Genomic DNA, 26,562 nt, shown 5'->3' with positions numbered 1-26,562 from the left:
ACTGTTTGTTTATTTGTTCTAATTGTACGAAAAAATGTCCCTTGAAATTCGTGGGAATTTATAGACTTAATCTGTTATATGAATGTTCTCTCTGAGTGAACCGCGATTGGTTGCCTAGCACCTTAGCCACGCCCTTTCCATGACGTCAAACTTTGGTTATATGCCCACGTGCAACTTTGTTCCCCATTACGCTCCAGTCAGTCACTACGGAGAACAGAGACAAGATTGAAAATTTACCTACAAGCTGGACTTTTGAAGCGAACATTTAATTTTTAGGCGTTTTGCGGAGTTTAAATTGTTAAACAGAAAACCAGATCGGATACAATGAAGCACATCATTGGAATAGGAGGGTAAGTGACTTTTTAGAGTTATATTATGAACAAAGTTGTAATAGTTACAGAGTCCAGCCATGTGGCTTTTAATATTTTTCAGTTAAGATAATATATTATACAGATAGTAATTTATTATATTATTTCCGTATTGTATTATCACTCATGACGTGTTGGATGCGTGCTTTCACAGGATCGCGAGCTTTAAAACGTTTGTTTATGTTTTGAGCGGGAGATTTAAAATTGTGAGCGCGCCGAAGTTGCTGAATATTTTATAACGGCTATTCGCGCCTTAATATATCTATTCATTTATTATTGTCGTTGTGTGTTAAGTAAATTAACAGTAGCCTATTTTAATTCATTTCTTTTTGAGGTTTCCTTTTTAATGTTTTTTTTTGTGATTGTAATGTGTTTGTGCCCACAATTTGCTTTAAAACAAAGGACGAAATATTAAAGTAACGGTGACAACACACCGAAAGTTACTTTTATGTTTTTTTTTAAAGAGTATAAAATAATTTATGGGATATTGTACGTGAATTGCGTGTATTGACACGCAGGTAAACAACAACAATGGAATAATTTTTGTTGTTATAAGCCAACTGGAAACCATCCCACCACTTTTATATGAATAAACTGTTAACATGTACGATTAAATGAAATTATTATACTTAAATAATTAGTTTATTCGTTTTGTTTTTTGACTTTCTTTTTTTTGCTGTATTTTTTTTTTAACATTTCTTTTATTTACTAATTTTTAGTGTGACTAATGGTGGTAAAACCACCCTGACGGACAGGTTGATCAAAGCCTTACCAAACTGCTGTGTGGTTCACCAGGATGACTTTTTCAAGGTGAGTTAATCTAAATATAGGCTTAATATTGTTATTTAATATTTCTGGTTAGATTTCTGTGAGCTTTCCTAAAGTTAAGGGCTTCGAGCCTTTGTAGTGTATCAGTTTTGTAATTCAACAATAGATTAATTAATTTAAATATTGAATTTCTTCTGCCATTTTAATTGTAGTACTGGCTGCATGATTTAAATAAGTAACGTTAACTTTAATTAATATAATTACCCCTTTAATGACTTTTTACATTTGCTTTTCCTCTATTTATTTGATAACTTTAACTTGGCTACTTGTATAAGGCTGTGTTAAGAGGATAATGTCATATAAGAACTCAAAAGTGCTGATCCAAGATCAGTTTCCTCCCATCTATCAAGTTCTATTCATCAGGTCATGATGGCCGAGACCTGATTCTAGATCAGCAGTCTGGCTCTGTAATACATGACGGCATTTGCTGCAGTGTTTTACTGGTCACTGTTATTTCAGCCGCCGGATCAGATAGCAGTCGGAGCGGATGGCTTTAAACAGTGGGATGGTAAGAATATAAATCGTAGGAAAGAGAATAACTCATTCTACGCATCGCCTCCCATAACAAAGATTTTTACAATGTCCCTCCCAACCCATTCTCATTCTCTCCAGTGTGGCTTTGCTAAATTAAAACTCAACTTTTTTTTTGTGCTTGCACTAAAAGATTTTGTTCTGCTTTTGTAGTGATCACATCTTTGGATATGGAGGCCATGGTGAATACCATCAAGGGCTGGGAGGAGAACCCAGTTAAATTCGCCCGATCTCACGGCATCCAGTTGACCCCGGCCGCAGAAATGGACGACCCCGAGAGCCAAGTGCACATTCTCATCGTAGAAGGATTTCTACTGTACAACTACAAGTGAGTGACATAACTTTAACGATTAGATCTTTGGGACATTTGGTTACATATGCTCAGTGCATGTAAGGAGACATTAGGGTACACGATGTACACGCCAGTCATGTGACTCCCTGCGGGGGTGTAGATAAGGAGACTCTGAGCTGTTGGCGTGTAACTGGCATGTGCTGATTTCTAAACCGGCTGTAGAAGTACAGTAATCAGTAAATGACTTCACAGTTCCATTGACGGTGTTCACTTTTTAAAGTTGTAATCTTTTTGTCATGACGTTGATCTTTTTCTCCTTAAACAGGCCTTTGCTGGACGTCTTTGACAAGTCTTATTACATAAGCATCCCGTACGAGGAGTGCAAGAGGCGGAGAAGGTGTGATATAATTGTATACAAACACTCAGAATTGTGCTAAATATGAGCAGCTTACATTACATTATTAAATATTAAATAAATAAATGTATGTGTTTCGTTCAGTACAAGGCAGTACACCGTTCCTGACCCTCCTGGACTGTTTGACGGTCACGTGTGGCCCATGTACCTCAAACACAGACGTGACATGGAGAACTGCGGTTTGCCAATTGGTACGATATAGGTTCTTTACATTGAGTTTGAACAAAAACACACAATATTTTTTAATAAATATTAATTTTGTGTCACGTCTACTTCAACAGAGTACTTGGATGGCTTGAAAACAAAAGACGAAATGTACAACCAGGTTCACGAAGACATCCACAATACACTTCTGAATCGCTTATAGGTGAGACGGCCAATCCAGGTGTCAGGTGGAGTTATTAATTGCATAAGTTTATGTGCCATAATAAATGAACATGTCTTGTTTCTTGTCTTTCAGCAGGAGGAGGCTGCCGCCTGTCTGTACTATATTGTAAATACGAATCGAACCTGAATTGGCCTTTTTTAAAAACCAGCAATTGTTGTAAATAGTTTGACTGGAATGTAATTTAAATAATGGTGGAGGAACTTTTTTTGTCTCCATATTTAAGTTTTTTTTGTGTTTTTTTTAAATATAGTTTTTGTGACTCTTTCAAAGCACTCCTTGGGGACTTCATTCTTGAAAATGGTTTTTACCACCTACAAATCAATTTACAAAGCTTACATGAACCAATAAACATTGTGCTTTGACTTTTATATTTACATTTGTCAGTCTTTGCATTTTACACCCAAAATGACCGTGTGTTGTTGTTCTCTTATTTTACTGTACTTTGTTTTCTTATACATTTTAATTTGGGTTTTTAAACTTTTCTTACCCAGATACTCAATCTAAGGTCTTCCTTTTATGACAATGCTGTTCATTGTACCGGTAACACTTACAATTTTAAGTGTATAACTGTAGGTGCTTTGTATACTTTACTGGATTTGTGACTGACCATTAGCTTTTTTTCTTTCTTTTGTTTTAAATATTTCTAAAGGAATTTGTTTTAATGTTAATTGGGACTGATCTGAACAAGGGTGAAATATAATTAAGGTAATGGGTTTAAAGCTATAAAATACTATGAATACGTATGTGCACTTAAAGATAAGAACTGAATATCATGTTGGTAGTATGATAAATAACGACTAGTAACTAGTAAATAACCATTAACTAATGTCCATGTTTTTCCCCCTTCTGAGGTCATCCTAACAGTCATAAAATAAAAAATAACCTAACATCTCATTCCTAGGATAATTTTTTCTCTCTCGCAAATTAGCTTGCATTAAACTCATGGATTATTTTCATTAAGATATATCCTTTAAATGTATATGGTGATCTTTCCGTTCCAGCTTGGCTCTTAAATGTGTCGCTGTGTGTAATAAAGCCTATGCTTAACTTCAACTTGCATGAAAACAAACATTGTCTAGACATTTTCCTGAATAAACCTTTAGCTCATGCTTTAGACTCCGTGTTGAATGTGCTTCTCAATAGTGTCCCCTTCTCACAGGACAAATGCCTACACATTCACTTCAATATTTGTGCAATGAAATAAGTGGAACGGGAAAGTGAAGACATTCATCGCTATTAGGAGCAATTGTCGTCATTAGAAGATTGGAACGGTTTAAACATTTCGTAGGGCAGATTTTCTTGTGAAAATGACGACTAAGACTTTCATAGTATTTAATTGAATGTATTGACAAAGGTAGTCATTTTGTTTAAATTATGTCAATAATAAACATATGCAATTAAATAAAAGATCTCAAATGTTAAATGTTGCTCCCTCTAGTGGCAAAAACTGAAAATCATATTTAATCTGCAATGAAGACTACAAAAATAGTCTATGGGCCTTTTTAAACTTAATTTAAGTTGTTATACATGTTTTTGTCAACTAACTTCATCTTTCCTATTAAAGTAGCATCACATTTCCCATTTGTGGTAACACTTCACAATAAGGTTCATTCGTTAGCATGAACTAATAATGATCTGGATTTATACAGCATTTAGTAATATTTCTTAATGTTGATGTCAACATTTACTAATACTTTATTAAAATCTTGCTAACATTAGTTAATGCACTGTGAACTAACATGAACAAACAATAAACAGCTTTATTTTTATTAACTAACATTAATAAAGATGAATAAATACACTAACAAATGTATTGCTCATGTTAAGTTAATACATAATGTTAACTAATGAACGTGTTACCCCATTGGTAAATGTGTGGTGTGCCTATTGGTGTCTGTGGGAAACTTTCAAGAGGAAAAAGTGGGAAAGTTTGGAGAGAGAAACGCCTCCAATGTACCGCCTTCATCTGTACATACTGGGCTCTTATTTAACAGCTTTGGGGAGCACAAAGTGCCACACTTTCTGTTGCATCCTGGTCCAATAATTTAGAAATGAAGAAATATTCATGTATTCTCTTCTTCTACCTGTGCGTCCTGGTGTGTTTTAGCACCGCACAGCGTAATGGACCCTGGAGACTACACAAGATTAAGTGGGAAACTAACGGACAGGTTCACAGTTTACTGGGCTCCGGTTCTCAATATCACGTTTCTGGAAAACATACATTCATAACGAGGCATATGATGCCAACAGGCCGGATTTTAATGGGACGTTTAGCCAATACTAGGATGCACACAGTTGGGCATGTGGTCCATTCAAACTCTGTGCCAGAGCACAGTCCAGGTATGGATGCAAGACACTACATGATGTCTGGTGGTCGTACCCAATCTCCAATGAGGAATAAGTTGTCTTTGCATGCAAAAAGAGCTGCATTTTCTCCAGATGAAGCACTGCGGACCCAGTTCATGCTCTATGGGACAGCGGCACCAACTGAAAAACCAACACTGGCACCTGTGAAAGCTTCAAGGGGACCAGGACACAATAACATACTTACCAAAACCCCTAAACGAACATCAGCTACTGAAAAACCACCCATCAATATTGAGGATAATCCGCTTCCTCAACTTTCCACTTCGACTGGGAGTAAAACTGCTAATAACTCTAAACTTTCATCAAGAACCAGTTCAGCTTCACCTGTTAATAACAGAAATACTGTAAATCCTTCCTTACACGTTGAGGAAAGAGGAGGAGAAACTATGATTGGCGATGAACCAACGAATCATCATGTAAACAGCAGAAACCCTTACTTTAATCTGCTCCCGTATGGAAGCAACAATAGATTTCCTCACGGAGAAACGGGTCAGGGTACACGGTATTTTCACAATGGTAAAACAACATTTTGAAATTTTTAAGTCAAGGTGCGAATTTCACCATGTCTTTCTTCAGGGCTGTCGACTGTTAAAGTAATGTTTTATGGACATTTTCGCGGCGCGAGCTGATGTTGATCTCGCGCAACGCGCGTCTTTTTGTCGCCCATAATCAGCATTTTAAAACACAAACGGTATATTTTACCAATAGTATGATGTTAACTTATAAGTAAAGTGATAAATGGCAATTTACTTGTCATGGTTTCTCAATATTGTGTCCAATCCCGATGAAAAAAATATATTTCCGCCTAGGCTGTCGCTATGATTACCTCAGGCGAACTTGACTTTTTTTTAATACTGAAAAGTTGTTCGGATACCTTGATTAAACTTTTGAAATGACAAACGACCTCATTTATTTATCATAGACATCATTGAGATTAAATGTTGAGGCTACTTTTGGTTTCTAAACGGCATTTGAATATATATAGCTTATTAAAAATTTGTTTCCCTTTATAGTCTGACCATTTAAATGAAAGGCTAATAACATTTTCCAGGACTGCCGGATCTCATTCCTGATCCATACTATATCCAAGCGGCATCTTATATCCAGAGAGTGCAGATGTACACATTAAGATGTGCCGCAGAAGAAGACTGTCTCTCAAGGTACTGACTCGAACCAAACTACAATAGCAGCAAAAAAATACAACTTTTCTTGAGCATTTTAAATATAATATTTGCTTTTCCCCTCAAGTTCTGCGTACGGTGCGAGAGTGAGGGACCTTGATCACAGAGTGCTTCTCCGATTTCCACAGAGGGTCAAAAATCAAGGCACAGCTGATTTTCTCCCTGTGAAACCCCATCATCAGTGGGAATGGCACAGCTGCCATCAGTAGGTTCCTGACAACTTTATGATCTATAACATTATGTATGCATATTTGTTAAAGTCCTCGTGTAGTCAATAATTGTATCCCTTAAAACTCATCTTTGATTACCATAATATAATTTTTTTTTCCTGGAAATAAATTTCTTAATGCCTTAAAATATCTTGAATGTAACTCTACACCCTTGCCTCTATGAATATGCAAATGAGCCCCGCCTCCACTCACTCACTCAGCTCAGAGATCCACTCGTTGACGATCACAGGTTGATCTGATTGGTTACAAGGTAGTGTGTGACGTCAGAAACACCAGCGATTTCAAACTGTGTTTTTTAAGACTGTCTTTGGTTCAATGCCGTTTTAAGGAGAACATACTCAGCAATGCTGTCGACTTATGAGTTTACACATGGTTTGTCTTAAAGCATTTTAAAAACACCCCATAGACATATAAACAACATTAAAAGCTGGATTTTCACCACAGGGGGACTTTAAATGCATTGCGTTTTTTGACCTTGGCGTTAGCTACAGAAACTCAAAAATGACTTCTATTAATTTCTTGAAAACAAAGTGATTATTTTACTATATTACTTTGTTTTTATCCTAAGACATTATCACAGCATGGATGCCTTCAGCCATTACGACCTCCTGGACGCCTCCACGGGCAGAAAGGTGGCTGAGGGTCATAAAGCCAGTTTCTGTCTGGAGGACACCAGCTGTGATCCAGGTGTGAGGAGAAGATACGCCTGCACTGCTCACACACAGGTGCGAGAATAATCTCACTCATGTCAATGGAAAATGTCTTATTTTTTTCCATATTTAAACTTTTTTATCAGCCAGTTTAGATCGTTTTGTCTTTGTTGGAGCAGGGATTGAGCCCAGGCTGTTACGACACCTACCATGCCAACATCGACTGTCAGTGGATTGATGTTACCGATGTTTCTCCTGGAGATTATATTCTAAAGGTGAGTCATTGGATTATTTAGGGGCCATTTAAAACGGAAAGCTTTTGGTCGTTCATTTAGACGACATCGGAGTTTTGGGGGCCTGAAAACGCAAACTTTTGAAAACTATACCGTTATTGCCTCTGTGTAATGCCTGGTTCAGATTACAAATTTTTTTTGTCTGTTACGATAGTCACTGTGTCAGATTACGCGATTTTGACTCCTAAAATCTTGTCGTGTCGTGGACAAGAAACATGTCAGACTACACGTTGCTTTCCGACCAGCCATCGCGTGCCGTCTCACACACACACACACACACACACACACACACACACACACACACACACTCTCTCTCTCTCTCTCGCACGCTCACTCACTCACACACAAACGCACACAGGCTCACTCACACACACACATGCGCGCACACACATACACTCACTCTCGCTCACTCACTAACGCACACACACACACTCTCGTGCTCACTCACTCACGCTTACTCACTCACACACACACACAAAGGCACACATGCTCACTCACATGCGCGCACACACTCACTCACTAGCGCGCACACACACACACACACTCACTCTCGCTCACTCACTAGCGCACACACACACTCTCTCGCGCTCACTCACACACACATGCTCACTCACACACGCACACACACACACACTCGCGCTTACTCACTCACTCACACACACACACACAAAGGCACACATGCTCACTCACACGCGCACACACACTCTCACACACACACACACACACACACTCTCTCTCACTCACTAGCGCACACACACTCTCTTGCTCACTCACTCTCGTCGTGGAGGACCGGAAAAAAAAATCAAACATGCTAATCTTTTTGTCGTGATGTCGTGAGGCATCGCAGACGCCACTTAGGTTGTCGCCCACTATACGAGATGAAACAATCGAATCTTGCGTCCCGACGCCCGTTGTCGTTTCCGAATCCCCACAACACCCGGCGTCAAACGAATCGGGCTAAAATCGTGTAATCTGAACTGCATAAATTACAAAAACGAGAATTTGTGAAAACGGTGACGTCATGCATATTACATGTTCAGTCTTAAGGTCCTTGCACACTGAGTCCGAAATTTGCACCCGAAATTATCGCACGTTAAAAAATAAATACGACCTCACGTTGTGTCAATCATGTCTCCGAAACTTTCGTCCGTCATAAAAAAATTTGTATCGGGTTCAATTTTCTGCGTTTTTCGCATCCGTGTTTTTCGCATTTGAGAGGTACAAGCAAACCACCGTACAAGCGAACGCCAAAATCCATAACTGTTTAGGATAAATTATTATAAACACGGGAATTGGTGGTCTTCTTTTTAATATGTGGCTCTAGTATCACTAGCAAAGCATCAAACTGAGCCTCTGACATCCTGAAGGAAACCTTGAATCGTTCGGGATAATCCCGCAGTAAACTCTCCTTCCTCTCTCTACGCAATCTCAGGATTGGATGATGGACCCAATATTTCCTCTTGTTTTTTCTCTTTTTAAGAAGAGTGAGGACAACAAAACCATCCTCACTGCTTGAAGACTCCATTTTGTATTGTTTAGCGAATTCATTTTTGTGCAACAAATTAATTAATACCCTTCAGACCCTTCAGGTTTCTGTGCGTGACAATTTTTTTCGGAATGACGAATACGAAAAAACACATACGAAAATTTCAGACCCTAAGTGTTTCTTTACAAAGTGATATCGCCATCTACTGGCCTGGCAGAATACAGCATTTTTAGTAGTTTTCGGATCGTTTTGACAACATCAACATTTTTTTTTCTTTTTTAGTCCATCGTTGTCATGTAAACGTGTTTATACCGTTATACCAAAAAAGTTATAGACATGTTTTGAAACCATGTGAACAGGTGACCGTGAACCCGGGTTTCCAGGTGCGAGAGTCCGACTTCTCCAATAACGTTGTTAGATGTGACATCAGATACACGGGGTCGTACGTCCAAGCACACAACTGCAGAATCACAGGGTGAGTTTGAAGCAGGAGTGGAATCAGAAATCGTATTAAAACTGCTGACGCATTAATAATGCTTATTCATTTCACAGATACTGATCCAGTACTTCATCCAGTTGAACTCAACCAAAGTCACATCGTCATATGGATCGACTGGGCATTAACTCGACTTATTTTTTTATTTATCTAGATTTATGTTCTCGACAGACTCTTCTAGCAAAGTGACTGTGACATATTTGGTAAAGCTTAACATCCAATGCCAATAATGCTAATAAATTAACCATTTCAATTTATTATTTCTGTTTCATCATATTTAATTTTTGTTTTTATTTCTGTAATTTGGTGTACTGCAGCACTCAAATAAAAGTTTAGGTAACATCAAGTAAATTACATTCCTTGTTTCAGTCAAAGAAGATTAATAAAATACTAGTGTTTGACAAAGGTTGTACAGCATAAAACATGTAATAAAGAAAGGGCTTATTTTTATAGTCCACTCATAAATCGATTTTACTACTAGTTTATGTTTTTTAAACCACTGGTTCATGATCGTCTGAAGTAGTTCTGGTCATGGCTCATTTGAAAATGTGTCTATGGGGTCAAACCAACACAGCCAGACATCAGAGTCATGAAAGTTCAGTTTCTTCAAACATGCTGAGAGTGCAACAACGTCCCGGAAACATTTCTATCTGTCTGAACGTTTAAAATGACACGAGAAAGAGAAATCCCAGAGTGGAATTTGTGGACAGAGAAATATTAATATGTGAGAAGAAAACTCCATCCTTGTTGACAATGGATAAGACTTCTATTGAAAGGTTTAGCAAAACGTGATTATAATTCTGTGTTTGTGGAAATTTGATTCAAATGTGTTTTGTGGATTGCAAATTTCAAGAGTAGTTAAAAAAAAACACACAAGGTGGTGACTGTAAATCATAGACGATACTCAATGAGAAGTGAAAAACATGGTAAATGATGTTTAGAGAAGTGAAGAAAATGTCTGACGAATGCTAATATGCTGCTTAACCACATAATTCAGACAAATAATCCATTACCTAATCTGTAAAATTGTTAATGTTCAGGATTAGATGTTACAGAGAGGAGCCAGTGTGTTTCCAGTTCAGATGAAACTTAAGTAAACAAAGACGTACTTCTAACTCGTCCCGATTGAAATACATGTTTGTGTTGCAATATACCCTTGAGGATATATGCATATTTTAATGTAAATTACCCACGTGTCTTTGGGCTACTGTACATTGTAGAACTGGGTTGTTATTCAACTCCAGTCCACTAGATGCTCAACACCTCGATTCACAGAATATCCCATCCTATGAAGAACATACAGGAACAGTGCTGGCAGCTCTTCATCACAACATCAGCACAGATCTCACACACACATAAAGCATCATGGCATGCGATCATCACATAAGCTCGTGTGTGAAGCTTCTTGCCCTGTTGGTTGTGTTGATGTGCGCGGCGCGCGCCTCCGCTGACAGGACCAAAACACTCGACTTCGATGTCAAACCTGGAGGAGTTGTGCAGACTTTCTCAGCTAAACTGGTGAGTTTTACGCATATTAATACTGTAGCAATGTAATATAACACAACATGTTTTGTTGGATAGAAACGTAAACGAATAATTTTCGCGGTTTTTCCTCAAAGATTGGCATAGACTCGATTTCGTGTTTACATAGTCGTTTTTCAGTTCTCATTCATAGTACATTTAAAAACTATATGCCCTACTGTACTATCTGTTAAAAATACGTTCATTAAACTCTATACACAGCAATGAATGAATACTGTGTTTGAAAAACCGCGACGCGTTGAAGGGAAATCCACACGTCATCTTCTCATTGGACTGTTGAGGCGCGTGCGTTCAGCGCGCCCCCTAACGGCCCAAACATACGTTTAAAGGAATAGTTTAGTTAGTAAAACTAAACGTTTAGTTTATTTATTATTTTTTACTCACCCTTATGTCGTTCCAAATCCGTATGACATGTCGTTTCTGAAACCCCAATATTTTGATGAATCGTCGAGTTTTTTTCCATAAAATTCAATCGAGGAAAAAAATTATCTTCCATATCACCTGTGTGCGCCATTCGATAGATTTATTGTGAGACCAAAATATTGCGCTCTAGCTCTTAAAGGGATAGTTCACCCCAAAATTAAAAGTCTGTCATCATTTACGTACCCTAACTTGTTCAATCCTGTATGAATTTCTTTCTCCTTCTCAACACAAAAGAAGGCATTTTGAAAACTGTCAGTAGTAACCAAAAAGTTGACGGGCCCCGTTGATTGTATATTAAAAAAATGGAAGTCAATGTTTGAAATGTCAACATTTGACATCAAATGTTTGGTTACCAACATTCTTCAAAATATTTTCTTTTGTGTTTAGCAGGAGAAAGAAATGTATGGTTTAAGTAATTGATGGCAGAATTAAACATTTTGGGTGAACTATAACTTTAAGAGCTACAACAGAGCAATCGTTTGGGCTTTCCCTCACATAAAGCTATCAAATGAATTAAGAATTTAATTTAATTTAATTTGGGTGAGCTATCCCTTTATATCAAATATCATAATTCAAATGTAAGTTGTGTGTGACACCAGTGGCTGTTTTTTATGTGTATCTTGCGCACCAAATTTAAATCAGTCTTTAATCTGAATCCTTGTCATTGTCAGTTTATTTTTTATATATGTAGTAATAATAATTGCTGTCAGGCTTTTGACAGGAACGATGGTTACCATGGTTATTTTCGTAAGGGTCAGCATCTTTTCAATACGAAATCATTCTCAAAAGATCAGTCTGGAAAATTAGCATATTTCGTGGGTGGAAGCTTGGCATTGTCAACATGTTTATCTATTCACAATGATCTATTTCTTGTTTTAGAAAAAGTATAAATGCACCTTCACATATGCGTCTCAAGGAGGAACCAACGAGGTAAGACATTTCCTGTTATTTATAATCTCAGATAATACAGTTCTCAACATATAAATACTCTGCACTAACACAACTTGTAATTTGTGTACTTTTGATAGTTATTAGATTAATTCAGCTGTATTATATATTATTGATGAATGGCAGGTACTTGTACATAGATATTCATTATTGCTTCCAATCCCATTTTAATTGTATAATAACTTTATTAAAATGATAATAATTTAATATTACTATTATCAATATTATTATTAGAAGAATTAAAACCATTTCCACTACTACCATTATGTTTATTTGCCTTCTTCCTCGTCCCCCCTCCCAAATCCCAATCTTGATGAAATTAGTTTATTGTTGTTAACATTTATGGATTTTGCTATTGTTAATATCTGTCACTGATACTTTTCCAGTGATATCTTATTATTATTATTTGTTGCTCTTATTATTGGTATATATGTTATACTTTACAGCTACTCTCTGGTTAATATTCTCTGGTTTATATGCTTCCGTTCCCACACTTATCCACTTACATTTAGACTCACTCACTCACTCACTCACTCACTCACTCACTCACTCACTCACTCACTCACTCACTCACTCACACACACACACACACACACACACACACACACACTCACACACTCACACACACACACACTCACACACACTCTCTCTCTCTCTCTCACACACACACACACACACACACACACTCTCACTCACTCACACACACACACACACACACACACTATCTCTCTCTCTCTCTCACACACACACACACACTCACTCACTCACACTCTCTCTCTCACTCACTCACTCTCACACACACCTCACTCACTCACTCACTCACTCACTCTCTCACTCACTCACTCACTCTCTCACTCACTCACTCACTCACTCACTCACACTCACTCACACTCTCTCTCTCACTCACTCACTCACTCACTCACTCACTCTCACACACACCTCACTCACTCACTCACTCACTCACTCACTCACTCACTCACTCACTCACTCACTCACTCACTCACTCTCTCACTCACTCTCTCACTCTCACACACACACACACACACACACACACACACACACACACTCACTCACTCTCACACACACCTCACTCACTCACTCACTCACTCTCTCACTCTCACACACACACACACACACACACTCACTCACACTCTCTCTCTCACTCAGTCACTCACACTCACACTGTCTCTCACACACACTCACTCACTCACTCTCACACACACACACACACACACACATAGGAGTTATCAGAATTGACTTATGTTTGCTGTTAGTATGTTTGTTTGTTTGTCCTGTTTATTTTGTATAGCACATGTATATAGTGTCACAATTTGTAATAATTATAATAAAAAAAGATATATATAATTTTAATTGTAGACAATCTCAGCTATTGTTGTGGCATCAAGAAATGTCCCTCCGCCACTAACGACACGGGAAATTGCAGCAATTATGCGCCGCCGTGATTTCACAGGATTGCTCCGTCTCTGATTTAAACGTGAACCCTCTGTGCTTTCATTCCCCGCAGCAATGGCAAATGAGCGTCGGACTGAGTGACGACGAACAGATGTTTTCCTGTTCAGTGTGGAGGTAACTTTAAAAACACAGTTATGTTTGTGTTATAAAAAGCTCCACTCAATATGCAATACTTTAAAGTAGCAGTACAAGCAAATCTAGTCTTGTGTTCTCAAACAGTGTCGTGAAACTTGAGATGAAAGCGGGACCGATATTGATTTTTCTCTGTCATTTTCACCATAGGCCTCAAGGAAAGTCCTACTTGTTTTTTACCCAGTTCAAAGCCGAGATAAAAGGAGCGAAGATTGAGTACGCCACCGCATATGTAAGTATCACAGCTGTCCATCACGACCTGACACAGTGAAACACACAGCAATGGTATGATTCAATATCAGGAAACCTGCTTTTAATGTGGTGGTGATGCATTTCATAGACGGGGCCGGTTTCACAAAGCTATTTTAGACCGGTCTATAGTGTTAGACAAGTCTAAAATTTGCTCATAGACTAGTCTAATGCAAGTTGGACTGTTTCACAAAAATAAAGACTGACTTAATTTAGACCAAAAAAATTAGACGCCTTACCCCCAGGCTAACTTCGGTCTAAGACTCTGTTACCTTGGCAACCAGCAGTAACAATCAGTTACATTACAAACAGCCAAAAGAAAAGGGAAAATGGCTCATAATTTGTGGTTTGCAGACGACGTGGAGAGCGCTGAGAAGGGAACGGGTTTTTAGGGACCGCAGTAACCTACTGGAAATATATAATAATGACGACTTCATCGTCGGTTTCGTTTTTGTATCTTTTCTGTACGTCTTTAACGCTCAACGGTCGGATTAACGCTGTTAACTGTCATAGCAATCTTTTTCCAAACATTTCTTCTTGTTACCGCTAAATTTCCCACGTAAAATGTCCTTGTGACTGTTATACTCCTCCAACAAACACATATTTTCATGCTGGGATAAACTGCACTGAGCGGCTGAATGCGCTTACTCGATCCGCCATGTTTTTTGTTTTGAAAAGTGTCTTAGTTTACCCAGAATGCATTGCAGTGTAGTCCTACTTAAGATAGTCAAAGTCTTAAGTGCTTTGTGAAACGGTCTGATTTAGATGTCTATCTGAAGTCTGACTATCTACTATATCTAAGCCATCGTCAAAGTCTATCATTGTGAAACCGGCCCCAGGACTATTCAGAAGATACATTTTTATTTGCGCATAGAAAAAACTGGCACATGTTTTCTGAAAAGCATGTTTAAAATTTATCCTCAGTCGTGACATTGACATTTCCCGCAGATCAAACCTCAATTCAGATTCCTAACGCTCGTCGCTCTCAGATCAAAAGCAGTCAGCCCTTTTTTTATATATATTACAGGTGTTGCATATCAAGACTTTGTGAAAGGATCTTCACATCGCATTGAGATTCTCAGTAGCGAGATCACGGTGGCCTTGTCCCTGGTGGAAATAAGAAAAAGTTCATGTCTCTTTTTGTCTTTCTTAGACGAGATCTTTGTGTAATCCGGCCCACTCCTCTAGGCTTCTCCGTTAATGTCTCGTGTCACTCATCCTCTCTCTTTCTCTTCTGCTCAGTCCCAGACGGCCGTGGGTGGACAGAGGGATGTTGCTTTGAAGGAAGAAGAGTACATTGTGTCAGAGTCGGCAGGTGAGTCAGCATATCACTCCTTCAATACGGCCAGGTGGAAAAACCTGGAAAGTCAGGGAATTTTAAAGGTGACACATTATCTCCAGGATGTAATATAAATCTATGGTGTCCCCAGAATGTGTCTGTCAAAATTCCCCCCGGATCATTTTATTATATCTTGTCAAATTTGCCCCTTTTTGGGTGTGAGCAAAAAACGCGCCGTTTGTGTGTGTGTCCCTTTAAATGCAAATGAGCTGTTGCTCCGCCTCCATTCAGAAGAGCGCCGATCCTTTACACAAGCTTCGAATGTAATAACAAAATACGTGAATAATCTCACTCATCCAAAATCTCAGAAATAACCAGTAGCGAGTGCAGCCTTATACCGTGTCCTAACTACACGCGACGCGATAAAATTCCAGCGACAGCAAGTGTGTCTGTCCACACTAGACGCGACGCGACTGTGAGACGGCACACGTCAATCAAAAATCACAGCCATTCAGAACAGCGTGTGGGCGGAGTCTCTCTGTGAAAGCGCACTGCTGGCCCGCACTCGCATTGGAAATGGGTAAGGACATAATCAAATCAAGAAATAACATTATTAAAAATCAAAACATTAACAAAATATACTCATTGACTAATTTTGTTATGAAGTACAGTTGTATGTTTGCATAGAATTCAGTTTGAACGCTATATTATATGCTTTCAAAATCTGAGGTAAATTATCCATTATCGCTTGTGGCACAGTGACCTATTTTTAACTAAAAATAAATAATGTGTACTCATAACCAGTGTAATTTCTTCATATGACAATCAGATCTCTGTGTGGGCGGATCTGTCAGCCGCGACGTCGCAGAAATAGGAACCGTTTCTAAATGAGAAACTTTGCGTGTCGCGTCTTGTTAGAACAAAAACTCTGATTAACATGGAAAAAATACTTTTTATCGTGTGTCGCGGCGTCGCGTGTAGTTAGGACACGGTGTTACAGAGAGACTCTGGGAGAGTTCAACTTTTAGACACACATGGACGTTTCTGAATGGTTAGGCGATACATTTATGTACTTATTGTGGAGTTAAACTGATTAATCTCATTGACTTGCATATACCGTCATGTTTAACATACACAAGTTGACAGTTCTCTGAGGTTTTTATAAGACAGCTGTGACATTGCGTTAGAACTGCTCACTGTTGTCGCTTGCGAAAACAAAATGGCGGCGCCGTGGGTGTAAACGTGCAGATTAAGGGGCGGTAATATTATAATAAAAGGGGAGCGAAATCTGATCGGCTTATTTTTTGACATGCTCGCAGAGAAAGGCGTATCTATACAAAGTTACTGGGTTGACACTTTTCACGTTTTCTAGGTTGTCTGGGAAAAAATCAGATTTGTATGTCCCTTTTAAAGGGCTGGTTGATTATGATTTGACTTCTAACTTTAGTTAGTGTGTAATGTTGCTGTTTGAACTTATACCATGGTCTGGGTGAATACTCGATTCTGATTGGCTGCAGGGTGTCCATTAAAAAGTGATGTAGGACACCTAGTAAAGGAGTTCTAAAACCGTTAGATTTCGATTGTAAAACTAATTAAAATATAAACTAATGTTTTAAAAAATATGTTATTTGGCAAGTGAACATGGTATAAGCGGGTTAATGCCCTTCGAGGTGTCCAATGGATAAACAACATAAACAACATCTGCAAAGTTACAACGCTCAAAGTTCAGAGCAAAGGGAGATATTTGCTTTTAAAGAAATTGTTTTTTAAGGACTACAACAAACTGGTAGGGTTAGTGACATTCCTCCCGGGTTAGTGACATCACCAACCCTAAAATTTACATAAACCCCGACCCCCTGAACACGATTTATAGATTGTCATGACAGAATATGCTAATCAATGACTAGAAGATAACTCCACATCAGCAACATAAATTAATCAACTAACCATTCAGAAATGTCCTGTTCTTCTACATGTTGTCACTTCTTCTTGAGTCTCTCCATTATTGTCTGACTCCGGTTTGAACATTTGAAATGTTCAGTGTATCTGTGTGAGGTAAAAGGACACAAGCTCTTGAAGCTCCGCCCACTGTGCCGGGAGCAGCAGCTCATTTGCATTTAAAGGGACAGACAAAAAAACTGCGTTTTTGCAAACCCTCAAAAAGTGACAATTTTAACATGCGATATAAAAATATCTGAGGTATTTTGAGCTAAAACTTCACACACACACACACACACTCATCAGAGACTTATTTTACATCTTGTGAAAAGGGCATTATACCCCTCCTTTAAAATCTGGTTTTCCAAGTCATAGAAATGATTACAATCTGGCAATTTCTATACTGAATATTCATGTTTCTATTCATTCTGATCTTGTTTTTTAGTGACCCACAGACAGGGGACTTTCCGTTCCGAGCTTTCCAAGCTCCTTGTCATTGGTCGGACACGCCACGATGAACTCTGATTGGCCGATCCGAAAGAGGATTGTCCTATTGCGTGAGGACATTGGTTATTTGATGGCTATGGACACTCTGCCACTTAACTGTTCACTGATATATATCAAGCAAAGGAAATCAAGACACAGGATAGGAAATACTACAGAGATTTTCTATAGAGTCAGCATTACGCCAATGGCCATGAACTGGACTGATCATCCAATGAGGTAGACGACAAATCTATTATCGGACATTAAGGGAAAAAAAAAATGGTGTTATGAAGTCTTCTTTAAATTCGTTTCAGAACAGTAGATTGATTTCTATTCTTGGAAGCGTTTATGGGTTTAGGGTTTCATCCTTGATACCTGCAAATGTGATTATCCAGAGCGCATTTATGCTCATACTGTACTTACTTTCTTAAGCTGGCGCTTGTAGAGGATTCCCACAACAATCTTTGGGGGTGTGTGTCAGAGTCCTTCGATTATTTCTGTGGTGAAGGAAAAGACAGGAAAACAGTTACACTTCTAATCGTGCTTTATTCTGATAGCTGATGTCCTGGAATTTTTAATAAATCTGTTATCAGAACGCTTTGTTTCTCGCGTCACAATCTGCTAATCAAATTACTTTTTTTGTATTCATATTTATGCATGATGAAAGGTGCAGTGTGTGCTTTCAAACAGCAGAATCTGCAGCTGTCCGCCATTTCTTTTGAGAGGATCTTTGTAATGAAAATTAAATATGGGAAAATGTATAAAAAATATTTCGAAGTGTGCAGATTCTGGTCATATTGTGATATTTGTCCTCTCAGCTTAAGTGTACATATGAGCGTCTGAAACGTGTCTTAGTCCTCTTTGTCAGCAATTTTCAAAAATTAGCGAGTTAAAAGCGAGTAACGCTTTTACTTTAGTTAACATGAACTAAGAATGAACAATACTTCTTCAGCATTTATTAATATTAGTTCATATTTACTAATACATTATTAAAATCAAAGGTTGTATTAGTTAACATGAACTAAGAATGAACAATACTTATTCAGCATTTATTAATATTAGTTCATATTTACTAATACATTATTAAAATCAAAGGTTGTATTTGTTAATGTACAGTGAACTAACATGAACTTAGTATTTTTATTAACTAACATTATCAAAGATTAAAAAAAATACTGTAACAAATATATCAATCATAGTTACAGCCTAATACTAATGTTAACTAATGAACCGTACTGTAAAGTGTTACCAATGAATGTGAAAGCGTGACTCTTTCCCACAGTAGATTCTGTGGCATGCTAGAAAATGCTTTGAAATGAGCATTGCCGCACACATGAGGGAGACATAATGCTGTAAAAGTATGCTTAACCCAGTTTCCCTTCAGTACCTGTTGAAAAGTGTCGCATAGTGATTCTGCTGAAACACCCTCAGGGCGTGTATCTGAGAACATCATATTTTTAAGGCAAGACTTCAAGCACTACTAGACCAGAGAGGTAGGAACGCAATAAAAAAATAATCCTTTAACAGATGGGGGGGTTGCTGGGAGATCAGAGGAATAGGAATTGAGATTGCATCCCACTCCAGATGTCATCTAAGGCTAGAAATAATCTCCCGCTACCTTTGACTTGCGTACAGTATTTCTAAGAAGTCACTAGGCGTGTTTCCATTACAGATTTGCGCAAAACTTTAGCGATTATTTTATTCTTCTTTTTTTTCTAAATGTTCACAATTGTGAAATGACGCCGTTTCCATTAACCGATGTTATGCGACTAAAACTTAATTTTTTCCTCTCGCGAGTCATTCCAGAAATCATGCCGATGGACGTTGGTAGGTTTATGTATATCCCAGTCACTACACTGGCCATTATTATTAATGGAAGGAGACGTGTGTGTGTGTGTTATCCAATCATTAATGGCAAGGAAAGACCGTTATACTGTGAGCGGCTCATATGAGGAGTTTCTGGTGTTTCTCCTTCATATCCGCTTCGAGGTCTTGATCGTGGCGTTTCTTTGAGGTTTACAATCCAGTATTCCTGTAATTATTTTGTCTTTTATGAATTTAATAAACAACTCTGTCTCGTATTCTGCCCAAAACACACCGCGTCATCTACGTCAGGTGACCTGTAAATGGGCAAAAACTGTTTCCATTGCAGTTTTGCCAAAAAAAAATTTTCCGGAATTGCCTGAAAAACCTCGTCATGCGAGCGAAAAAGCTTTTTGGCGATAAATGGGGAGTTTCGTGAAATTGACGTGTTTCCATTGAGCGTATTTTCAATTTGCAATTTGAAGGGTAATGGTAATTTGCGGCTACTCTCTAGATTTATTAGTGCATGCTGTTTCTGTCCTGTCCTCTTTATAGACCTAAAGCGAAAAAGCATTACATGGTTCACCCGCTGTCCGAGAGACTTTACCGGACATTAAATTGCTTCTGCACACTATTGGATCCAGTCAGGATGAAACTTACTAGGAAAGGTGTAACCCGTTATACCACATCGAGTGAGTGGTGCTCCGCTTTTGTGTCCTGAAGCCACGGTCTGCTCAAACAATGGTCGAGAGCAGTGTCCGTTTAAAGGGGTAGGGCGGCGTCTTCTGCCCTTTGTCTTTTGCTTTGGGATTCACTCTTCCCATCGTGCTGGCGTGAGGGTAAGGAGGAGGCTTCTTGCTCCGGCGCCCTGATGTATGTTGTGGAGAATTGACCGTCTCCTGAGTTGATTCCAGTTTTTGACCTGCCTCACGCAGCTCTTGATCTCCGGCCGGATATGGTGGTGGGGACACCGATGGAGTCGCCACATCCGTGTCCATCTTTCCTCTGAAAGTGTCCCCTTGTTCCTCTTTGCAAATATCAATGTCAGCCGTCAGCAGGTCTATCTTCTGGACCACCTGAGCTCCAGGGGATGACAATGCATATAGTTAAACGGTTAGTACACCCAAAATAAAAATCCTGTCATTAATTACTCACCCTCATGTCGTTCCAACCCCCATACCCCTCACCCCCAACACATTTTTTTTTTAATGAAATCTGAGGCTACGTCTACATTAATCCGGATAGATTTGAATATAGAGATGTTTCAAAACGCTTTCCGTCCGCACTAGCGTTTTCTAAGTTTCTCTTCTCAAAACGTTAAATTCACCTTACAGCGCATGTGTGAACCCTCATAAAAGCTCACTGAGATGATACCGACTTTATTTTATGTCCTTGTTACATGTACTTACCATAGTAATAACAGTAAATTACGCATAATTACATGCAACTGACCCTCAACCAAATCCTAATCCTACCCTAACTCTTAAGCAAGTACTGTACATCTTGTTAATATTAATCAGTACCTAAATGTATAATTACACTGTAATGACACCTTAAAATAAAGTGTAACCTAAAGTTCTCATGCTATTCTTCTAGCAGGATCATTTTATTTAGCTAAATATCTCACTATTCACTGATGTGTCCATGTCGCACGCAATCAACATCGTATGCTTGGTCTAAAATGCAACTGCTCTCATGTTTCGTTTCAGGACAGCAAATGTTAGTGAATTATCTGTCATCTTTGTTGGACTGCAAAGTAACATCTTTTAGCAACTGTGTGAAAGTGATTAGCCCATAGCAGCCACAATACTGGTATAAACATGAATATCTATGGGTTTTCAAACGCCTCTGTTTTCACAGTCCACACTACAGCACGAAAACTAACACTTTAAACACTTAACTAGCATGAACACCTAAAACGTACAGCCACGATGTTACAATTGGGACAGGAGGAAGTACTTAACTATTATTTTATGTGTTTATAATTCAGTTTAAGTAAACATGCTAACGGAAACACGCATTTCAATATAACGCAAGATCCTTCAAAAAAGTTAAATCTGTTTAACGATATGTTGATATGCAAAGAAAATAAATGAACTTTCCTTGAATAGTTCAAAAAACTGTGTTAAAAATGTATCTGTTTGAGTATTTCGTATTCGTGTGGACAAGGGATGAGAGCTTTCTGTCCCTCCGTTGACAGGCTCCGCAACTACCACATTGACGCTTTAAAACGTTCATAAAGAGATCATAAAACTAATCCATATGAATTGAGCGGTTTAGTCCAAATCTTCTGATCTCTTTATGAACTTTTTGAAGCGTCAAAGTGGTAGTTGCGTAGTCTGTCAACGGTGGGACGGAAATCTCTCAGATGTCATCAAAAAGATCTTCATTTGTGTTCTGAAGATGATTTAAATTTTTTGGGTGAACTATCCCTTTAATGTAAATAGTTCCTTGAAACGTAGAGTACTACACAAGTTTATATTAGGTCACATTTCACGCAAGAGTGTTTACAAGATTATGAAACTGCGGCGGACAGCGGCTCTTTCTCTAAGCCTGTCTGAGAGGACCATAAACCACTGGCCAACGTTCCTCTCCGTTACTGAATACATTTGCTAAATGGAGCGTGTCAGATCATTCCTCTCTGCATTAAAGTTTCACTATCCCCTCACAGAAGTGAAATAGCCCAATGTGCAATAAATTCAGGGGTCTCTATAAACAGTTTTAATTATTAATATGAAAACTCAAAACTCATGGTCCGTGCGTTATCAAAAGTATGTCCATTAAGAGTATCCAGCACTTGAGGATGGATAGTAAAGAGTTTGGGAATTAACCAAACAGAACATTTAAACGCCGCCCTTTGTTGCACTCATTATGAGGAACATCTGTTAACATCCCCAAGTGATAAATAAACCTTTACCTCCTTCATTTCCAGATGTATCTCTTTCAGGCCATGTAAAACCTCCTCGAGATTCACAACAACTCTTTGGATCTGGTCCCGAATTGCTCTTTCCGACTGCTTCGAGCTAAAAGTCCCTCGTCCGGGTGCATTTAGGTCCACTTGGGCAACTTTTACTTGGCACTTAATATGGTTCGTTTTGGGTTTGTTGACATCTTTGGTTGATTCTTGCATAACTTCATGCCTAAGACTTGGTCCGTTCAAGTCTTGCATTACACGTCCAAGGCATCTACTTAAAGCTCCCTGTCCGTTACAAGTGCAAATTTCTGAATCCCTTTTAAAGGTCGAATTGTGAGCGTCACTCGCTTCCATCCAGTTTGATCCATGTTGCAGGGCCACTTGCACAGAGCCTGATTGTTGGTCCGCCGCACAAACAGGCTCTCCACAGTTTCCGTGACCTCTGAACTCTGTTGGCGTGTCCAAAGCACACTTCCTCAAGAAGGGGTGTGTCTCGTTCTGGTGCCGGTGGCCTACAAAGCTGCATTCTCTCAAGCTGTAGTTCACAGAGACGCTGTTATGTTGCGGCCGATCCCACCGCACACTCCTATGACAAATCTGTCCAGTTACGTCATGCCGTAGACCCCCCTGAAAGGCAAGACATTGCTTGGGAGTGTATCCATTCAGGGGCGAATTCTGCACCTTTGCTCCACAGGTGTTCGATACATGCTCCCCATTCCCAAAACAGGCAAGGAGGTCAGCTTGAGGTCCATTCTGGGTTGGGTTAACGGGTTGAATGCATTGCTCTCCGACCCCTTTTGTCTCGGAAAACATTCTTCGGCCGAAGAATGGGACTCTCGAGAGGACGCGTCCCGTCTTTAAATGTCCCGGCCTTGTCATTACCAGATGTTTTTCTGATCTGTCAAACTTTCTCTCGCTTGTTTCTTCACTCTGACCCCCACCTTCCCGGGGTTGGCTTCCTCCTGGTGTGTTTTCTTCCTCTGGATCCTTGCCCTTCTTTCTCTCTCACCTTGCTTTGTTCCCGTCGTCCCGCCAGCCTCCCGTTTTCCACCTTGTCTCTCTCAAACTCCCTGCATTTCTGTTCCACCGGCTGTTGCTTTGCTTTCCTGGCTTTGACTCCCTCTCTCTCGCTCACTCGCACTGCGCTTGCCTCCCTTTCTGGTTGATTCTTCCTCCCACTCCCTCTCACGGCTTTTCCTCGCTCCCTCTCTCTCTCTCTTTCTCTTTCTCTCTCTACTTGCAGGAACTCATCGTACCTCAATCAGTAAAAGGGGGACGTGGTGGGGGGTTTAATCCAGTGGCGATGCTAAATCTCCATGTATGTTCCCAGCCTCGGGACTGATCTGATTACTCCTGTTCTGCCTCAGTACGCTACAATTACATCCAGGATTTTATAGCAGGATGCCAGGGAAAAAGAAGACTCCCCCTCTAGTGCTTTATGGGGCAGCGCAAGCAGGGCTAGTCCCAAAAAAAAATGCACGAGGATGCGACTTTTAAAATGAATAACCCGGCACACTGCAGCATGACTATACTTCTTCATGTCTTTGGTTTATTTCGGGTTTATCTGGTATGGAGGGGTTTCCAAAAAGGGCATATACTCAAGTTTGAACCCTGCTGCATTTTCAAACGTTTTAGTAACGACAACAGTTTTATGAGTTTCTAATGATTTTTAAGTTAACCACTTTATTAATCTCACAAGGGGTTAATTATATTAGGGCAGTGGCATCCGTCACAAAAAAACATACATTAAAAACAATCATATTCCAAATTTTTGGTGCAAAAAAGGCACCTTGAAAGTGATTAACCAAACAACAAATAAATACTTAAAAAAAAAAAAAACTGTGACTTTCAGGTTACAGTTCAATGCCAGTATGCAAGATTGAAAGGTCACAATTGCAAACTTTCTTCATTGTGATTGCCAGCCGCTGTCGTGTTTTTTTTTAAAGTTTCGGTTCTTTTCTCATTTCCACATAATCTTGACCGATCACTCTGAGAAAGGTCAAGAATTTTACCCTTGACAGTCTCTGATTCATATCAAACCAAAGTACATTCAACAGAAGAAAAAAACTGCGACTGAAAACTGTACTTTCACTGCGACTGCAGACACTTTTAGATACTTATTTTATTATGTTCACTGCCATTCAAAAGTTTGGGATCTGTACGTCTCTTCTGATCACCAAGACGCCATTTATTTGGTTAAAAATATTAAACAAACAGTAATATTGTGAAATATTATTACAATTTAAAATAACTCTTTAAAAATATATATATTTGAAACTGTAATTAGGGGCCAAGCACTGAAGGTGCGGGCACCTATTGTATCTGTTCCCGTTCTTATTAGGGGCCAAGCACTGAAAGTGCGGAGGCACCTATTGTTTTCGTTCCGGTTCTTATTATTATTATTATTATTATTATTCTGCTTCTTCCGACTGGGCGTCTATGGCAGCCCATAGAAGCGTATGCGGGAAAGTTGTTCCGGTTTGACATTCTGATAGAGGACATTCCCAACAGTAATTGCACCAATTTTGGTGTCTCTAACTCATTCCCTCTAGCGCCACCACCTGTCCAAAGTTTCACTTATATTATGCTAATAACTTTTAAACCGTAAGGCCTATCAACAAAATTCTTTTTTCCTCTGATTCCTGAGCTCACGACGATTCGACTGGACCCTATGACGTCATTTTCCGTCATAAAAATATGGCCGCCATTTTGAATTGTCCAAAAAACCTTCTTTTGCGAACTCGTCCTAGACGGTTTGTCCGATTTGCACCAAAATTGCACCAGATCATCTTCAGGCTGTGGGGACAAAAAGTTATGGAATTCAAGTTGATTCGTCAAACCGTTTTCGATAAACGCGCAAACAAATTTTACGTAGCGCTTGCGAAAACAGACATAAGGCTGTATCTCCGCATCGCTTAATCGTATTCAAACCAAACTTCCTACATGTCATCACAAGCATGACCTGAGGCTACATGCTGCGTTTCGGCGCAGCGCCACCTACTGGTCTGGAGATATGAAAAAAGGCTATTTTTGCTTATAACTTCTGAACGGTTTGTCCAAAAATCACAAAAGTGGTCTCGATAGATTCAGGGCGTCATGTTGAGTTGACTGATATCCAATTTTTCCATATCGGCCATTTTGGCTGTCGGCCATTTTGAATTATGTGCTAAAATGCTGTATTTTATGAACGCATGAACGTATCGTTACGAAACTCAGTATGGGTCATCAGTACAAAGCCCTAAAGGTACTCAAAAGATTATGAGACAGCGCCACCTTTTGGTCAAAAGTTATAATGAAATTTCCAAAAATGCTAATAACTTTTGAATAAATTTGCCTATAGTAATGACACTGATCTCAATAGATTCCTTGGGTTATGCTGAAAACATAGATACCAATTTTGCCATAGTCAGCCAAACTTCCTGTCCGCCATCTTTATTTTCTTTTAAAACCTACTTTTTCAAACTCCTCCTAGACCGAACGTCCGATTTTCACCAAAATCGGATCGTGTCATCTCCAGACCATGCCGAGTAAAAGTTATGGATTTCGTGTCGATAGACGAAACCGTTTTCGTATACCGCAGTGGCAAAGTTGAGGCATGATGCCAAAATGACTATTCAGGCTTTATATCTGCAATGCCTTGACATATTGACACCAAACTTTGTATGTGTCATTGTCACTTCACTCTGACCACATCACATCAGTTTCGTAACTGCGCCACCTATTGGTCGAAAGTGATAATCATATTTTTAGTTATTGTATGTGATTTTTCAACCATTTTGCCCAAATTCATCTTCAAATGTCTTTAATTGCTCCTTGCTGCAGTGGGTCTCACACTCCCAGCCACTTTGGC

At 39.1% G+C, this 26,562-nt stretch overlaps 4 protein-coding genes across 4 annotated transcripts; 3 read left to right on the top strand and 1 right to left on the bottom strand.

Annotated features, from left to right (window-relative positions):
• The first annotated feature begins 93 nt into the window (after positions 1-93).
• mibp (muscle-specific beta 1 integrin binding protein) lies at positions 94-3,190 on the top strand. Its single transcript, XM_079593690.1, has 8 exons — positions 94-350; positions 1,088-1,178; positions 1,656-1,704; positions 1,881-2,055; positions 2,345-2,416; positions 2,519-2,625; positions 2,716-2,801; positions 2,895-3,190. The coding sequence occupies exons 1-7, from the start codon at positions 325-327 to the stop codon at positions 2,799-2,801; spliced, it is 606 nt and encodes a 201-aa protein (XP_079449816.1). The 5' UTR covers positions 94-324; the 3' UTR covers positions 2,895-3,190.
• A 1,542-nt stretch (positions 3,191-4,732) lies between these two features.
• On the top strand, positions 4,733-9,782 carry loxl5a (lysyl oxidase-like 5a). The gene is made up of 7 exons (XM_079592757.1): positions 4,733-5,705; positions 6,241-6,349; positions 6,438-6,575; positions 7,169-7,325; positions 7,430-7,525; positions 9,389-9,504; positions 9,582-9,782. Exons 1-7 carry the CDS (start codon positions 4,874-4,876, stop codon positions 9,586-9,588), a joined length of 1,455 nt encoding a protein of 484 aa, XP_079448883.1. The 5' UTR covers positions 4,733-4,873; the 3' UTR covers positions 9,589-9,782.
• Positions 9,783-10,744: 962 nt separating this feature from the next.
• mydgf (myeloid-derived growth factor) lies at positions 10,745-18,590 on the top strand. The gene is made up of 6 exons (XM_079592728.1): positions 10,745-11,043; positions 12,370-12,420; positions 13,964-14,025; positions 14,194-14,275; positions 15,535-15,607; positions 17,955-18,590. The coding sequence occupies exons 1-6, from the start codon at positions 10,891-10,893 to the stop codon at positions 18,032-18,034; spliced, it is 501 nt and encodes a 166-aa protein (XP_079448854.1). The 5' UTR covers positions 10,745-10,890; the 3' UTR covers positions 18,035-18,590.
• On the bottom strand, positions 18,417-23,881 carry LOC306988020 (uncharacterized protein). The gene is made up of 3 exons (XM_079592719.1): positions 22,716-23,881; positions 20,459-20,874; positions 18,417-18,492 (listed from the first exon to the last, which is right to left on the bottom strand). The coding sequence occupies exons 1-2, from the start codon at positions 23,589-23,591 to the stop codon at positions 20,533-20,535; spliced, it is 1,218 nt and encodes a 405-aa protein (XP_079448845.1). The 5' UTR covers positions 23,592-23,881; the 3' UTR covers positions 18,417-18,492; positions 20,459-20,532.
• Between the last annotated feature and the right edge of the window lie 2,681 nt (positions 23,882-26,562).

Source organism: Phoxinus phoxinus, assembly GCF_949152265.1.
Source record: "Phoxinus phoxinus genome assembly, chromosome: 20".
NCBI lineage: Eukaryota > Metazoa > Chordata > Actinopteri > Cypriniformes > Leuciscidae > Phoxinus > Phoxinus phoxinus.
Note: the sequence above shows the minus strand (reverse complement) of the source record. Positions and strands in the feature narration are given on the sequence as shown.

What these genes read in the sequence shown, in the direction of transcription:
- mibp (XM_079593690.1), top strand. Translation starts at nt 325, where the DNA reads ATGAAGCACATCATTGGAATAGGAGG. An exon ending in TGGCTTTAAACAGTGGGATG is followed by an intron (nt 1,705 to 1,880) that starts GTAAGAATATAA and finishes CTGCTTTTGTAG; the next exon opens with TGATCACATCTTTGGATATG. An exon ending in GAGTGCAAGAGGCGGAGAAG is followed by an intron (nt 2,417 to 2,518) that starts GTGTGATATAAT and finishes TGTTTCGTTCAG; the next exon opens with TACAAGGCAGTACACCGTTC.
- loxl5a (XM_079592757.1), top strand. Translation starts at nt 4,874, where the DNA reads ATGAAGAAATATTCATGTATTCTCTTCTTCTACCTGTGCGTCCTGGTG. An exon ending in GAATGGCACAGCTGCCATCA is followed by an intron (nt 6,576 to 7,168) that starts GTAGGTTCCTGA and finishes TTTTATCCTAAG; the next exon opens with ACATTATCACAGCATGGATG. An exon ending in CCTGCACTGCTCACACACAG is followed by an intron (nt 7,326 to 7,429) that starts GTGCGAGAATAA and finishes TTGTTGGAGCAG; the next exon opens with GGATTGAGCCCAGGCTGTTA.
- mydgf (XM_079592728.1), top strand. Translation starts at nt 10,891, where the DNA reads ATGGCATGCGATCATCACATAAGCTCGTGTGTGAAGCTTCTTGCCCTG. An exon ending in TTTTCCTGTTCAGTGTGGAG is followed by an intron (nt 14,026 to 14,193) that starts GTAACTTTAAAA and finishes TTTTCACCATAG; the next exon opens with GCCTCAAGGAAAGTCCTACT. An exon ending in CATTGTGTCAGAGTCGGCAG is followed by an intron (nt 15,608 to 17,954) that starts GTGAGTCAGCAT and finishes CTTGTTTTTTAG; the next exon opens with TGACCCACAGACAGGGGACT.
- LOC306988020 (XM_079592719.1), bottom strand. Translation starts at nt 23,591, where the DNA reads ATGACAAGGCCGGGACATTTAAAGACGGGACGCGTCCTCTCGAGAGTC. An exon ending in TACATCTGGAAATGAAGGAG is followed by an intron (nt 20,875 to 22,715) that starts GTAAAGGTTTAT and finishes CCTGGAGCTCAG; the next exon opens with GTGGTCCAGAAGATAGACCT.